The sequence below is a fragment of the Antedon mediterranea genome, chromosome 6 (genome assembly GCF_964355755.1).
Source record: "Antedon mediterranea chromosome 6, ecAntMedi1.1, whole genome shotgun sequence".
Classification (NCBI taxonomy): Eukaryota; Metazoa; Echinodermata; class Crinoidea; order Comatulida; family Antedonidae; genus Antedon; species Antedon mediterranea.
In genome coordinates, this window is record NC_092675.1 from 15944854 (window position 1) to 15962525 (window position 17672).

General features: G+C 34.7%; 1 protein-coding gene and 1 non-coding gene across 2 annotated transcripts; both read right to left on the reverse strand.

Moving 5' to 3' along the window:
* Window positions 1–793: 793 nt before the first annotated feature.
* On the reverse strand, window positions 794–1627 carry LOC140052441 (uncharacterized). The gene has a single exon (XM_072098053.1). The coding sequence runs from the start codon at window positions 1625–1627 to the stop codon at window positions 794–796; it is 834 nt and encodes a 277-aa protein (XP_071954154.1).
* Window positions 1628–8865: 7238 nt separating this feature from the next.
* Trnad-auc (transfer RNA aspartic acid (anticodon AUC)) lies at window positions 8866–8937 on the reverse strand. The gene has a single exon. It is a non-coding gene; the product is annotated as a tRNA-Asp (tRNA).
* Between the last annotated feature and the right edge of the window lie 8735 nt (window positions 8938–17672).

Consider the following 17672-nt stretch of genomic DNA (forward strand, 5'->3'; position numbering starts at 1 on the left):
ATCATCTATCCCGTTTTAAAATAGTTCACACATTTTCATTTGTTTGATTTCATTTTACAACCCGGATTGTACAATATAATTATTTATATACATGATAAAAAGAAATATAAAAAAAAAAACAAAAAACAACAATAATAGCTCAGTACCACCAGTAACCCGTATCACAGTAATTCATTTTCTGATAATCGTATCAAATTAGAAATTATATTAGCATAATAGTATTTCTTAAAGCTACCCATTTTTCTATATTTGTTTCTTTATTGTTATATGTTTCACATTCAATGTTATATAACATATTGCTTTTAAATGAATTCCATAACGATTTACCCACTGGCTTATTTAGTGCTGATAACATTTTTATTCTATAAATAGTAAATGCTGCAAAAGTGTAAATATAATCTATTAGCTTATCTCCCGTTCCTAGTATTAATTGTTTAAATGATATATTATTGTGGTTTAAACTTACAAAGATACTAAGCATTTTCCTCCAAAATTTCTGAATAAATCTACAACTAAAAAACAAATGATTTTCATTTTCAATTTCTCCACATTTGTCACACGTTTGTGTTTCCTTAACTTTCCACTGATACAGCCGTTTGTTGGTAGGCAGTATTCTTGTAACATCTTATAATTGAATGGTGCTAGTTTCTTATCTTTCATTTTACATACTTTCCGTAACCAAGATGTTTTCCAATCTATGTTGTTATCTTACTTACTTGAATCTTACTTGAATCTTCGGGCTCTTGATTAAGGCAAATGCCTTTTAAACGCCCTCCATTTCTTCTGTATTTATCTAGAATTGGTAGCAAAATTTATCTCCCATTGCTCTGTCTTTGTTTAGTTGATCCTTGAATGCATTTATGTTTTCTGCTTGTACTGTAGTGTGGTATAGATTGTTCCATGTGTTGACGATTCTACATGAAAAGGAGTGGCTTCTGATTTTCAGTCGGGCTCTTGGCTTTCTTAATTTGAATTGATGGCCCCTTGTTCTACTGTCCTCTCTAAAGTCAAAAAAGGTTTCGGCTTCAATATCATCCAAGCCCTTGATAATTTTAAACACTTGTATAATGTCCGCTCTCCTTCTTCTGTAATTCAGTGTAGGTAATCCAAGCTCTTTTAATCTCTGATCGTAAGATTTATCTCTTAACTTTTTGACAATTTTAGTGGCCCTACGCTGCACTCTTTCAAGCTTATCCAAATCACCTTTTAGGAGAGGGTACCATATACAGCTTGCGTATTCCAGATGAGGTCGAATTATACTTTTATAAAGGGGCAGGAACATATCCTTATCCATGTAAGCAAAAGATCGCCTTACCAATCCAATGAGTCTATTTGCTTTATTTACAGCTTCATTCGTATGTAGTGAAAATTTTAAAGACTGATCAAAAGTAACTCCAAGGTCCTTTTCAGTATTGGCATTTGGCAGATCCTCGTCACCTTCCTCTGTTGGCATAGTGAATTGCATTTGTGGATTTGAATTTCCATAATGTATTACTTTACATTTATTAATGTTGAATTTCAGCTGCCATCTTTTAGACCAATCGGATAATGCCTTGAGATCATTTTGAACAGTATCATTTCTGTTTTCATACACAACATTAAACATCTTAGTGTCATCTGCAAACATCCATACTTTAGATTTAACTGCATCAGGTAGGTCGTTTATGAAAATGATAAATAATAAAGGGCCTAACACGCTGCCTTGAGGGACTCCGCTTTTAACCGTAATCATTGAAGTACTCTTCCCATTTTAGTTGTGACATTGGAATAATGAAATATTCTTTCACAAACCATGAGTATATTAGTTTGGTAGTATTAATCTCATACTTGGTCCCAACTAACTCATCATTATCATCACAATTGAAAATATCTACCTCCTTAATAACACGTTTCCATTGAATGGGTATTGCCTTAATAATGCACAAATACTCATTTAACCAGTTTGTTTTACATTGTAGTTTCACCAGTATTTCGTTTGATATTAAAAAAGTGTTCTTATTAACAATATCTTTAATACTGATAATGCCACTGTCAATCCAATGCTTGTAGAAAATCGATTTTTTTTTAGTTTAACGTAGTGGTTTCCCCACAGTTGCTCATTCATTAAATCGTTATAAGTTTCAGGTTTTTTTTAGAGATTCTGTTATAATTTATATAGGCTTTTATCATATTTTTGTAAAACAGTGGAATTTTATCAGAATTAACATCAATAATGCTAACATGACATATTAAGTAAAACATTAACATCACTTATTTTTTTAATATAATACATTGGAATATTTTTCCATTTAGCACCATCATCATTCATAATTCTTTTTAACCAGCCACACATGAGTGCGTTAACATGAAGAGTAAAATGAGGCATTTTAATGCCTCCCATCTCATCATCACCAATTTTTCTTTTTATCTTTTCCCTTTTATTGTTCCAAATAAAATTATATATTAGATTTGTAACTTGTGTATATACATATTTTGGAACATCAGTGATATTTGCAGCATATGTTAATTTAGATAGTGCTTTTCAGGATTTCTAGCATTCCATTGCTTTAAAGTCTTTTCTAGCTCTATTAATTTAACATCTCAGTTTTTTCTGGTACATTCTTCTGTATTATACCCTACACATATGCCTAAAATTTTGATCGGGTGTTTTACCCAATTTAATTCTAAAGGCCTATCTATTCTGTTTTTCCATTTACCAATCCAAAAAGCATTGGTTTTTTTATATTTAGTGTCATTCCAGATACTTCACAAAAAAGTTCAATTACCGTACACTGACTGCTGACTTAATACTTTTGTCATTACCAACATACAAAACAGTATCATCGGCTAATTGGCTTATTCTAGCTTCTATGTTATTTTCATTATTTGGAAGTTTAATACCCTTATAGTCATCTTTGTTTCTTATTCTAGATGCCATTACTTCGACCACTAAAATGAATAACAGAGCGGATAGAGGACAACCTTGTCTAATACCTCTTTCCATTTTAAAATTGTTTGAAACCCAACCATTGTTAACTGTGACACATTCAACGTTATTATATAATACTTTTACCCAGTTACAAAAGAACATTCCAAAGTTAAACTTTTCTAGAACATAGAACATAAAATCTCTACTAATAAAATCAAAAGCCTTCTTAAAATCTAAGGTAATTATTGCCCCTTCGATATCATTACATTCTGTATAATAAAGCAGGTCTTCTATTAACAGAATGTTTTCACCAGCGAAACGGCCTTTTATATAGCCTTTTTGGTCTAAACTTACTATTGATTTAATAACCATTTTAAGTCTGTTACTTAACACATGTGCAAGAATTTTGTAATCGGTGTTTAAGAGGGTAATGGGACGCCAATTATTCAAATTTTCTCTTTCTCCATCCTTGAACAAAAGGGTGATTACACCTCGTTTTTGCGAAAAGGATAATTCTTAAGAATTATAACTTTCATTTAACGCATCGCAAATTAAATGTTTAATATTATTCCAAAAGAACACATAACATTCAACACTTAGACTATCCGATCCTGGTGTTTATTTTTTTTCATCATTGAAATTGCCTTTTTACATTCATCAATAGTGACGTAACCTTCACAATTTTCTTTTTCTATTTCTGAAAGCTTGTTTATAATAGAATTACAAAGGTATTTCTTAATTTTTCCAGGGTTTATAACATTTTTTGCGTATAAATCTTCGAAATGTTGTATTTGTTCTTTTAAAATATCAATTGGGATCGTTGCTAAGCTGTTGAGCACTCTTGCCGAAAAGCAGCCCCTAAGATGGAACGCATCATCTACAACTATTCGATAAGGGACATAACGATCCCCTCACTTACCAACTACAAGAAGGCTTTAATTGGAAAGGTGGAAAGCGTGATAAAGCATATGCGATGGAAGGCATACTTTTTCCTGCAAGATAGTGACTAACACAAGCCAAGTGACCCAAGCCCGCATTTTTGCCCAAAATCGAGGAAGAACCCACCACAGGTTCCGCAACTTAAGCAATTCGAGGACGACCTGTTAAAAATGATCGAAACAAAACAAGTCCACAACGCGTTCTAAAAACAAATGAAAACCGACATGAACGCGATGAAGTCCTCAAAACAAGGTGTTCGTCTTCGCCGAAAAAACAAGAAACATATACAATACCGATACAGCGGTATACACAAAGCTGATACACGACAACGTAACATCGAAACACAAAATAGCTGAAGATAACCTACAGGCGTCAATCAACACCAACCTCCAGAAAATCGCCGTAAAGCTAAAAATACAAGACCGAATCGCGCCGATGGCTGGAAATCGAGCCTTCGTCACACTAAAGGACCACAAAGATAATTTTGCTGCGAATAGAATAGAATAGAACCCAACATGCCGCCTAATAAACCCCGCAAAGACCGAAATGGGAAAGGTAAGCAAATCGATCTTGGACTCCATTAATAAAGAAATTAGACTGTAGTTGACTGGTTCAAGAACATTACAGACAAACATCGACACACATTTATTATGTTCGACATAGTGGACTTTTATCCATCAATATCACTAAACTTGCATGGCAATCGACGGGTGTCACGAAACCTAAGACCACGAAAGCTAAGACCCCCTAAGACCTAAGATCACGAAAGCTAACACAAAGCAAGGCTTAGTCTCACATCCCACAGCACATTCTAAGAGTAGGTCAGTGCGTTTTCCATCCTCCTTTGCGGTGACATTGAGATTAACCCATGTCCCTACAAATTTCCTTGCGGAACCTGCAGTAAACCTGTTCAACCAAAAGGGCTTGAAGTGTGTTTGTTGCAATTCGTGGTTTCACACAAGTTGTCAAACTGTGTCGAACATTGAATACTCCCGATTATATGCCTGTCCGGATGAGCTTTGGTTTTGTGGGCCTGGTTCGCTACCAATCTCCAATTGGCACAAAATGAATTAATTGACAAGATATTACTAAACGTGATCAGATAGGGGAAATGTCTTGCATTTTGGGTCAAAGGTCAGTAACGTTATTTCCGGTCATTTTTACAGATAATGTTCTATTAGTTTGAATATAAACATCTATATTCTGGACAGTTTGACACCAATTACAACTTTCTGTGTCGAGTATTTACGGAGATATGATATCTGTTAGATATTGGGTCAAAGGTCAATAGACGTATTTCCGGCCATTTTTGGACAACATGTTCTATTACATCAAATATGAACATGTACATTCCGAACAATTTGACACCAAAATCAACTCTCTATGACCAGTGGTTGCCAAGATATCATAGTCTACTGGCAGCCATTTTAAAAAAAGCGCCCTCACGCGAAAGTTCTCAGGTTACAGCCCGTTTACCCAATATATTTGGATTCCCCAGAAAAAACTGGTCTAGAAAAGTCATATGAGAATTTCTACCTCTCCGGGTGGCACCTACCTCATTCATAGCCTAGTCCCATTCTCGGATTCCTTCTTTGAATCTAGTGCATCAAACATCAGTACTGATTCATCAACCGAGTCACAATCTGATATATTCGGGACTTCATCATCGTCATCTTCTCGCAATGGACCTACTCTTCGTTGCGCTTTACTAAATTCTCGGAGTTTAAAAAACAAACTTACTTGAGTTTCAAGCTGTAGTTTCAATCAATAATTGATGTTACGGAAATATGGCTGAACTCTACTATACCATCTACTTTAATTTAAATTACGCAATTTTCAGGACAGAAATCGTCATGGAGGTGGTGTGATGCTAGCTGTCGCAAATGGACTTTTATCTTCCATTATAGATCTTCCACCAGATGTTACAACCGAAGTAGTTTTTGTTCAATTAAACATTGGATCAAATAAGTGGATTTGTGGAGCTTACTATAGACCCCGTCCGACACTGGTAGTATCGGACTCTTACGCAGGCGTCATCTTGTTGGGTGATTTTAATATCGAATTTTCGCCTAATATTACTACGAAACTAAAGTCGAATTTATTAGAGAATTTATCTGAAGCGCTATGTTTTGATCAACTTTTTCGTGACGTTATTCGATCATCCGATGATTTGAAATCTAATACAATAATTGATCTGATATTTACCTCACATCCAGATCGTTTGTGTGATGTTAGAACTGTGGCTGGTATTGGCAACTCTGATCATAATATGGTGTCAATTAGAAAACGCGGCTCTTCTGGTAAGCTTCCAAAGATGATCCGTGAATTCTATCATTACCATTAAGCTGATATTACACATTATATCACTGACTCCGTGGGAATTAATCGACTTCAGTGACATCAATTCAGCGGGGATCAATTCGCAGATTTCTTTTTTTCCATGTGTCCATGATAGTATTCATGTCCGTTGTTCCCGTAAAATGGCAAAACCTTGGATTTGATCGCCAGAAGCGTGCCCTGTTCAAAAGAGCTCGTACACAAAATACAATTGCGGCATGGAATAAATATAAGATTATACGTAATAAAGTTCGTAATGTCTCCAAACGGGCATACGGTGATTTCATCACCAACTAATTAGTTAGTCATGTTTGTCCTTCGTGAAAATCAAGCGTAAATCATCCGATAATATCGATTTGTTTGTGATTAATGGCAATACTATCAGGGATCCCACTCCGATTGCCGATGAGTTTAATAAATTGTTATTTACGTCTACTGAAACAGCCGGCAGTATCATGTCTCCCACTTTGAATATACCGTCGTTAAAGCACTTCAGAGTCTCCTGTTTCCAGGTGGAATCTGGTATTAAAAACTTTGTACCAAGTAAAGCCTGTGGCCCTGTTGGATTAAGCGCTCGCATGCTAAAGCTAGCATGTCCAGTTATTATCCCACTGATTTTTCAATCAATCGCTGTCTTGTGGTCAAATTTCTAGCATGTGGAAACGAGCGAACGAAGAAAGGGGACAAAGCTAACCAACTCAATTACCGGCCTGTATCTCTTACGTCAGTGGTGTGTAAGATATTGGAGAAACTTGTTTCTCAACAAATTCTTCACCATTGTCTTAGTAATGGTCTTTTGGCAGCTCATCAACATGGTTTTCATGTACTACAGCATTGATGTCAGCTATGACGGACTGGTTACGCGCGCTTGACTCTAAATCTCCAGCTGTTGACCTTATCGCACTGGACTTCAGTCGTGCGTTCGAAACGATAGCGCACAGTAATATTCTCATTAGAAATTTTGACTTTTAAGATCAATGATTCCGCATTAAGTTGGATAAACTCTTTTATTTGTAACCGTTTACAAAGTGTTGTGTATAAGGGCAAATCCTCTGATTGGTACTTGTTAAATCGGGAGTTCCCCAAAGGTCTGTCCTGGGTCCTTTGTTATTTGTTTTGTATGTTAATGATTTACACCTTCATGTTTATTCTACCATGGTTCAATATGCTAATGACGTTTTTCTTTTTCGCCGTGTTACTGATTTACTCTCCATTGATTTATGAGCTAAGAACTCCCTTTATTTGAATCTTGACAAATGTAAATCGATGCATTTAACGTGGAGACATTACCCCAAACCCAATTATTATGTTTCGGATAAATTATTAGAATCTGTTAATTCTCTTAAGAATTTAGGATGTTCGATTCAATATAATTTGTCATGGGACAAACAAATGCTTGACAATGTTTTGAATTGTAACAGTCTCATGGGTCTGATACGACTAATAAAACATCGAATGCTTCTAAAGAGGTAGCTGTGCACCTTTATAAGTCACTTGTACTACCTTGTTTGTATTATTGTTCAGTTTGGTGGATGTATCGCAAGAAACACATTAAGCTTGGTTCCCACTAGAACGTAACGCAAGGACGTAAACGCAGCGCAAACGTTTTAACCAATGACAAGCGCTTGTGATAAGAATCGGTACAGCGGAGAGCTACTTGCATGATACTTAGGAAAGGATACTTGGAACAATCGTATTTCAACAGAAGAATTGAGTTAGGTCTATTGTCGAAAATAGACTTGCTTTCATTAATATGTCCTTTATTGCCAAATTACTTATTTCTCATAGATCTGATTTTATGTGCAATTTTATTGAATTTTTTGTTATTAACAAGAGGCATCAAGATGTCTCGTTTCATCAGGGTATCGATAGGACTGATGCGTACAAATATTCCGGAGTTTTTCGTTTTCCAAAGGCTTTTTCTGTACTGCATGTGGGGGATCCGTAATTATCTCATTGAAAGTTTAAAGCCAGTTTAAAACAATGTTATACTGATGTTTAATTGTTCTAGATTTTTTTTCGACTTCAAGGTCTATTTTTATAAACATTTTTGTAAATATAATGACGAATGTACAATAATCTACTATTTATAATACAAGTATCTATTTTTATAAATCTATCTCTAATGTACAATAATCCTTTTTTTTTATAATATGAGCATCTATTTTTATTATCTATCTCTAATATAAAATACTAATTTTTGCACAGTATTTTATTTGTTCTATGTTTTGTTTTATATTGAATTTTATTTGTTGATATGTATTGTTGACGTGGGTTTGGTTAAGCATATCTTTTGATGACAGTTTTTTTAACTTTTGCTTTACCTCGACAGCCTTGTTCAACTTGTTTGTTTCTGATTGTCGAAAGATTGAAAATAAAAAAATAAATAAATAAGATAAAAAATAAATCATACTGTCAAATTATAGAAACAGTGCTCATATTCGATTCGGAACATAATCGCGTCGAGCATAGCTCATTGACGAAAGTTACGCATTTTGTCCGCATCATACCACTAGACCACAGAGTCATATAGGCCTATGGTATTATCACAGATTTTCACCCTCCAGATACAGTCTGTCATACAACAAACGCCCTCACAATCAGTGAAGGCCTAACAAGTCAGAATAAATTCGAAACTGCGACCTCCCGCAAACTCAATTGGATAGCGAATGAGAAAAAGTCGCCCCAACCGAGACTCGAACTCGGACCTCCTGCTTGATATGCAGATGTCCTAACCATTAGACCACTGGGGCTTTCATGGCATTGTTCAAACTCGATTGGATAGCGAATCTTTAACATTCTCGGCGTGGTACGGCGGAACAGCACTAGTCCCTAAATTGTACGCACGCGCACCAGAGATCAGAGCCATACATACGCGATTATGAGATCATGTTCCGAATATGAGCACTGTTTCTATAATTTACAGTATGATTTATATATATATATATATATATATATATATATATATATGGCTCTGCCATAGATCAAATTGATACGCCCTCATCTTTCAGTATTTTATTCACGAAGCGGGATCTCAAAAGATATACTTTTATAGGCCTATATATAAACACATCAGGTATAGAACATTAATTCTAAACCGCCCGGAAATTTAATTTTTAATTTGAAACGATAAAGATGAGGAAATCTGTGAGAATGAGAAAAAATCGCCCCAACCAAGACTCGAACCCGGAACCTTCTGCTTGATATGCAGATGTCCCACCATTAGACCACTGGGGCTTTTATGGTATTGTTCAAATATAGAGCAACACCTCTGATTCAGTTGTTGAAATTAATTGTCGACTTTCCGAATGAGAGAAAAAAACCTCTCTCCCGAGACCCGCTGATTAAGGTTCTGCCATTATCGCTAATAGACATCACATTTTACGAAGAGTTCTTAAGACAGCTAAAATCCTCTTCATTATCGTAAAATTACCACAGATCCCACCCCGGAAATTGCGGATATGGTAGCAAAATCTGCAAAAAACACTCCATCGATCCTAAGAGTGAACCACATTTGGCACAGGTTAATCCAGTTCTAGGCAGATTTTACTTCTTACCTAAAATCCACAAAGCAGGCAATCCTTGTCGACCCATTATTTCGGGCAATGGCACTGCTACAGAGAAAATTTCTGAATATGCGTTGTGACTGATCTCCGATCATACATTCTGGACTCCACGGACTTTATCCAAATTCAAAGTTTACCTAATAATTCTGTTCTGCCTACATTTGATGTTTCATCGTTGTATACGAATATTCCTCACAAAGAAGGAGCCGACGCATGCATTTCAAATTACAAACACATTCCAAGCAAAACGCCTCATTTACGAGAACTGGTCATGTTGATTTTAATCAACAACAATTTCATTTTTGGCAGTGACCATTACCTCCAAATTCATGGAACACATCGATGGGCACAAAAATGGCGCCATATTTTGCAAATTTATTTATTTGATGCAAATTTTCTGTCCATCCAACCTAATAAACCACTTGTTTGGTTTAGATACATTGACGACATCTTCATTATCTGGACCCATGGTGAAGAAAATCTGGATTCATTTCTTCTGAATATTAATTTAGCCCACCCAACTATCAAATTTACAGCTACTAAATCCACTAGTAGCGTTGTCTTTTTGGACACTATAAAAGTGACCATAGAAAATGGTACACTAAAAACTGATCTATTTCGTAAACCATACCGTACAGTCAAGCATTACATATTAGACATATCTGTTCCTTAGATTTAGATTTTCAGAATCGTACAGAAGAACTAACCGGACATCTCCGGAATAGAAATTACAAGAAGGAATACATTGGAACTGCTATAAAGAAAGCAAAGGATATTCCTCGATGTCAGACAATGATGTACAAACCACGTCACCTAAATTCGACCATAGTGCCATTGGTCACAACCTATCACCCTAGGTTGCCTCCATTACGGGCTATTATTGAGAAACATATGCCCATTAAAGTCCACAGAACGTCTCAGGACTATTTTTCCGGATCCACCCATTATTGCATTTCTTAGACCTCCCAACCTTCGTGATATATTAGTAAGATCTAAAGTTAAGAGTGAAATTAAAACTCATGACAGGTTGACAAGATCGGTACAAGGCAGTGTAATGTGGTCTGTAATACGGCATTTGATTCCTTACGATGTTCTACATCATATAACATTGGTTGCTGGTGGTATCTAATATCTAATATCTATTATCTTGGGGCTGCAACGTAAAAGCTCTCTCTCTCTCTCTCTGACCCCACTGATTTGTGGTTTTACCCTCTTGAAGAAGGTTTTGTGACAATTTTGATTTCCGCCCTCTCAAAAAGAAAAAGGTACATCGTACGAGGCCTATTAAATAACACTGGTTCATCATAGTGTATAATGAATGTGTGCATTATAATAAACCGTCAAAATAAATACAGATAAACATTTTATTACAAGTAAGTAAATTTGATTTTGTAAAATGTATAATCTTATAACAGTCAAATAGTAATTAAAGTTAGCTTGCGCTAATATGTAGAAATTATACCGTTGTAGATCAACAACTAACTTTTGTTGATGTAAGTTCATAGGCTTACCTTGTTGTTGTTTTGACGACATAAAAATATAAAGCAATGTTACAGTAGTTTAAATACAGAAAATATTGAGTGTTGAACAGGATCGTCGTTAGCGCGTTCTCGTTTCTTCATCATTATATTCTGCTGCAGCTGTTGGGTAGATATTGGGTAGACTCCTCGTATCTAGATGAATATCAATATAGTCAGTTACCTATACATAGAGGCAGAATATGTACAGTACTTTCATTCACGGGATACCGTATAGGCCAGCTACTTATAGAGTTCTACCAGAAAAAAAAAATCTATCATTGATTCGTCCTCGAGTACAACAGCTCCATCTTATATTGCGGTCCTAAATCTTGGCATTTACTTTCATCATCTTATCTCTCACAAACAAACTATCAATTTCTAGTTTTAAATACAACATTAAAAATGCCCTGATCTTGGTATATGGCGAATACAATTTTTTTACAATTTTGTTTTTGCCTGGATAACTTCTTATATATCTATATTGTTTCTTTGGTATTGCATTCTTTGAAAATTACCATTTTTTTCAATGAGCTTGCCTGAATCGTCATGTTCGCCTTCTCCTTTTCCTCCCTTTTTATTTGGATATATCGTTTTTTGTATTTTCCTCATTTTGTCTGGGAGCCTACGCGTAAAGTTTTAAACTTATATAGGTTTCCTTCCACACATACTATGTTTTTATTGGTTATTATCGTACGTGTTAATATAATTATTATTTTATTCATTTTTAATATATGTGTGGAAAACATTTATTGGATATTGAATAAACTAAGCATACAGGATTGTTAAATATACACTTAATAATAAATAATAACTGATAATTAATTTTTTTCTTCTTTGTTTTAGAATAAGTACCGTAGGCCTATTAGCCTAATTATTGAATCATGAAGTCACAGTGGATCATATTTCTACTTTTATTAATAACGGCCGGTGGTGGTATGTAATATTGATTCTACACAAATAGCAAAACCTGTACAGTTTAACTTGATTTCGTAATTCAATATCACCATGGTATCACAGTACCATAGGATGCTGAACTTATAAACGCATTATACCTGTAGATTACTAAGATAAACGCAAATGTCTAATGAATCAAATCATTATATGCCTATACAATGTGAATAAAATATACTAAACTAACAAACTGAACTAACTTAATGTCTAAAAATAAACAGCTTGTGATATCAGCTACCTAGTGATTGTCACACTCAGTATGTGACAACGAATACGATCATCATAATCATAATTCAATTTTTAATATTTCTGGTATGTTCTTCACAAAGTATAGAACGTTTATTTCCATAAAGTTTGAATTATTTGCTGTACCCTATTTCTCAATGAAATGATTCTATCAAAGGCTATGTAATTACAATGTCCTATACATGCCACAAGTCTTTAATAAACGTAAATAATTATTACAATGTTTATTCCCAATACCACTTTTACCACCACCACCGGAAATTCTGGCGCACGCGCGAAAAAAGTCCTATTTTATTTATTTAGTTGTCTGTTTCTCTATAGTGTTTTGAGAAATGTCCCTTGGTACAACCAGGCAATAATAAAATTGTCTGTTGGTGCAAAGATCATAATAATGTCATGGCAAAAAGTATTTCACAATAAAACATGCAACTTCCTTAAAATTATTCAAATTGGAGTTTACACGAATTTAGAAATCTATAACATTATTATTACAATAATTATTGTGAAACACTTATAAAACTATAATATTTCAGGTGTTGCGTATTGTAATTACGATGAATTTGTATGCGTAAATGGTAGGTGTATATCTGACAGATGGATTTGTGACGGGGACAACGATTGCGGAGACAACACGGATGAGTTCTCCTGTCCGCGTGTTACTTGTGATGAAAACGAATTTATGTGTGATGACACAAGTTGCATTACGCATCGATGGAAGTGCGATGGTGATACAGATTGCCTTGACTTATCCGATGAGTCTGATGAAATATGTATGGTTGAACGGAATGGATGTTATGATGACGAATTTACCTGTGATAATACAGAATGCATTGTTAGACATTGGCAATGCGACGGAGAAGATGACTGTACAGACGGATCTGATGAATCTAAATGTCGTAAGTTGTTTCATTGGTGTCTACAGGATTTATGACGTGAGCTTTCTACAGTTAGTTAGACCAGACCGGGGACCAGACACACAAAATGATAGGTGTAAGGTGTACCATATTAAAAGCATAAGCCAAGATAGTCTAAGAAATAATTAATGCAATCTAAGTATATTCAATAACTGAAGTCAAGTAAGCCGTAAAGATATAAAATAATATTCAGTGATTCAGGTGTGTCCAACAGTGTTCTAATGTATTCAAGGACCATCTTTGGGCACGTCCGAGATGGCACGCGAGAAAACGAGCCTATCTAGTATTCAAAATGAACAACACGATGTGATAAGCTACATGTGCCTTTTCATTTCCGTAGGTGATTGCTCTTTGAATCTGGAGGGTGATTATCATTGTCACAAAAATTCGTGTCCGATTGGTTTTGCGTTAAATATTTCTAATCAATGTGAAGACATCGACGAATGTAAACAATTGAATTCAAATGTGTGCAGCCAAGAATGCAGAAACACCGTCGGTGGTTTTTCTTGTTCTTGTCTGGACGGATATATTCTCGTAAACAATAACTGCAGAGCTCTTGGGCCTACCGGTACCCCGTTTGTTGTCTTCTCCACCAGGATTGATGTTCGCAAATACATCCCATCACAAAGAGTCTACACATTGGTGGCTAATAATCTATCAAGTGCCCTTGCTCTCGATTTGGACATTAACAAGAAGGAAATATACTGGACTGATGTGGTTCAGAAAAAGATCTTTCGCGCTAAGATTAATATATCGAAACCTGAAGTATTTATTGACGTACAAGATCAAGCAGAAGGTATTAGTATTGACTGGATCTATCGAAATGTTTACTGGACTAATAAAGCAAAGAGGATCATTGAAGTTGCGAGTCTTGACGAACCAAGCAAACGATCCGTTCTAATTTCAAACAATTTGCATATGCCTAAAGACATTTCAGTTGATCCGAGAGTTGGGTAAGTTAAATTATTTGTCAGGGCTTTATACTTCATGGCGTATATAGGCTATTTTTTTATTTCATACGCAACAGCGAGTAACTTGCCAATTACAAGTATACCGGTACTTTATAATGTATCGTGCTTATAAACTAAGTCTCATTTTAGGCTCAGGAAGTGGAGTTGAACGAGTAGTAAGTTAAAGCCCTCGCACTAGGTCAGGATTGAATCTTAGACCTTGAGATTGGAAGGCAAGTACGTTAACCACCAAGCTACAACTCCTAATATTGTTGATATCCTACAGGTACATGTTCTGGTCTGATTTGGGAGAAAGAGCTATGATTGAACGAGCAGAAATGAATGGACAGCGGCGACAAACTATTGTTGACACCTCCATCACCTGGCCAAATGGGTTGTCCATCGATATAGTGAATGAGCGTTTGTTCTGGGTCGATGCTAAGCTCTATAGTTTGAGTAGTGTGGATTACGATGGTTTGAACAGACGCACAATAATCCAATCAGAATCGATTCTTCCTCATCCATTTTATATCACAGTATTTGAAGACTATGTTTACTGGACTGATTTAAAGGAAGGGCGTGTTATGAAGGCCAATAAATTTACTGGCGAGGGTATTACTGTTTTAGTTGAAAATCTGTTAACACCTATGGGAATTCAGATATATCATCCTCAAAAACAAATGCAAGGTGAGATGTTATTCACAAAGGATGATCAGTAAAACCGGATACAGTATTTATGAGGAGGGGTTGTTGAGCCGTGAAATGTGCAAAAAGTCACATTTGTGCAAACAACCACATTTGTGCAAACAACCACATTTGTGCAAACATGTTGCCTTCAAATGTGCAAACAACCACATTTGTGCAAACATGGCACCCTCATAATGTGCAAATCTGTAAAAATGTATAATCCACTAATGTGCAAACATCATGCCGTTAAATGTAAAAACGATTAGTTTTGACGTTAAATGTGCAAATGAAATTCTACATTAATGTGCAAATCAGTTTTTTCAACCTAAATCGAACTATCGGACCCATAATGAACTGAGTTAATTAGATATTATTTCTGTTATGCGCGATTTGAACAATGTATGCAATTTGAAATTTATTGACGATTTTCTTGCATCAATATTCACATTGCGCATGGTATTTTCAGTGATTGATAAAACCAAAGCTCATTGAAATCCGTATAAATTAATAAAAATGCAGCTAAAAGAATAGATGTTATTAAAATTTCGCAAATATTTCTTGCACAAATTCAAATGCGCAACGAAATCTTTGTGCTATTTTAAATCACGCATAAAATTTACCTTCGCTTAAGGATTATACCATATTCATATACCTACTTCATCTATATTATTTTCCTGTTAATTAATTTTGTTAAAGAAAATTATTTGCGCAAGAAAATCCTCATAATTTAAAATTGCATACATTGTCCAAATCGCGCATAAAAGAAATACATTTTAAATTAAATAATATAAAAAAGTTGTCCTCTTAATTTAAAGGAAATTCACAAAAGATAACTCAGTTCATTATGTTTTGTGAATTTTAAGGGATTTCAATGGTATGGAAGTCTCCATCTTCAGCAAGCAGCGACCACGTGTCAGTCTTGCATCGCCGGCGAGGACATACATGGTTGTGGTTTTTCAAAACAAATTATTTCAGCCTGTACTACAATTAAGTGGCTATATCTTAAAAACATTGTTAGAAAAACCCGTGACTAATTAGAATTAGGTTATCATTTTGAATGAACAATTTTGGTTGAACAAAAATTATTTTCACGTACATTTGTAGAATTTCATTTGCACATTAATTTTAACGTCAAACTGATCGTTTTTACATTTAACGGCGGGATGTTAGCACATTATTGGGTTATACATTTTTACAGATTTGCACATTTGAGGGTGCCATGTTTGCACAAATGTGTTTTTTGCACATTTGAATGCAACATGTTTGCACAAATGTGGTTGTTTGCACAAATGTTTTTTGCACATTTCACGGCTCAACAGAGTATAGTAAGTAAATTTTAATAGAAATTGAAATTCGAGGTGAACTACAGTATTTGTTTTTCAATAGATAAACTTGGCAAATACAATTATTAATAAAGATCTAACATTTCTAGCACTAGGCCTACAATATCAATACTTACATATTTGTGTTGAAAGACAATTTGAACGATCTAATACAATCCCGAATTTGGAAATTCTTATGAAGGCCTAAATTATTTGTTTCCCGATCTTGTTTGGACAATTAATCGCTTCATTCATACATATTCCTCCTATTTACAAGAAAATCCATTTATTCATAACAATAATACATGAATAATATAAAATTCTAATATTATTAGGAATTGTGAATCACTGTGAAGGTCAAAATGGTGGATGCTCTGATCTGTGCGTAGCTGCTCCAAGACTTAGAAACCCCTATCATGCTAAATACTCTTGCCTTTGTCCCAACAACTCGTCACTATTTCCAGACGGACTAACATGCGATGAAAAAAAGAATCCACCAACACAATCTCATAATCAAACGGTTGATTCATATACGATAACAACAGGTAAATATAATATTGCTTAATGTGTATATAAATTTAATTATTTTAACTTTGAATAAATCAGATCATAAGGAGGATTTACTTACTTACTTTTGAATATTATCGTGAAACTTCATCAATAACCAATAATTTAAATGAGGATAAGAAGATAGAAGACACATTCCCAGGATTAATTAAATCAACAGATTGGTTACTTCATAAACATTTCAAATCATATGGAAAATGAATAAATATACAACAATTATGAACATATTAATAATAAAAGCAAGAAATATAAGTGGAAAACGGACGGCACAGCAAGCAAGCTTTAAACATAATATAAACATTGTGAATAGAAAATGAGTAGAACAATATTTTCTGTCTACACACTATCAAACTAGTTTGACATGTCATCATGTCCTTATATGGGCACATCACATACTTTTTTTATCACATAAAGTTATAGTGTAGACAACAAATGTAGAATCTCATTAACCGTGAATCAAAAGTGGAAGTAAGCAAGAACGTAATGAACTGGTGTCATCCTCAGCTATGATCCGATGACCTTCAAGGATTATGTAATCGATATAATATAATATTCAAGATTGTAGAAATATATGCTATAGTTAAATTTTATTTACAGCACAAGAGTATTGTGTTCAAACAATATGGGCCTTCATAAGGTTGTAATTGTTTTATGTAATGGAAAACGGATGATATGTAATTATGCTGGGTGTCGATTGTAAAGAAGAAAAACATGATGTTTGAATCTTTTTGGATGAGTTAGACTTGACATAAAAGCCATCACTTT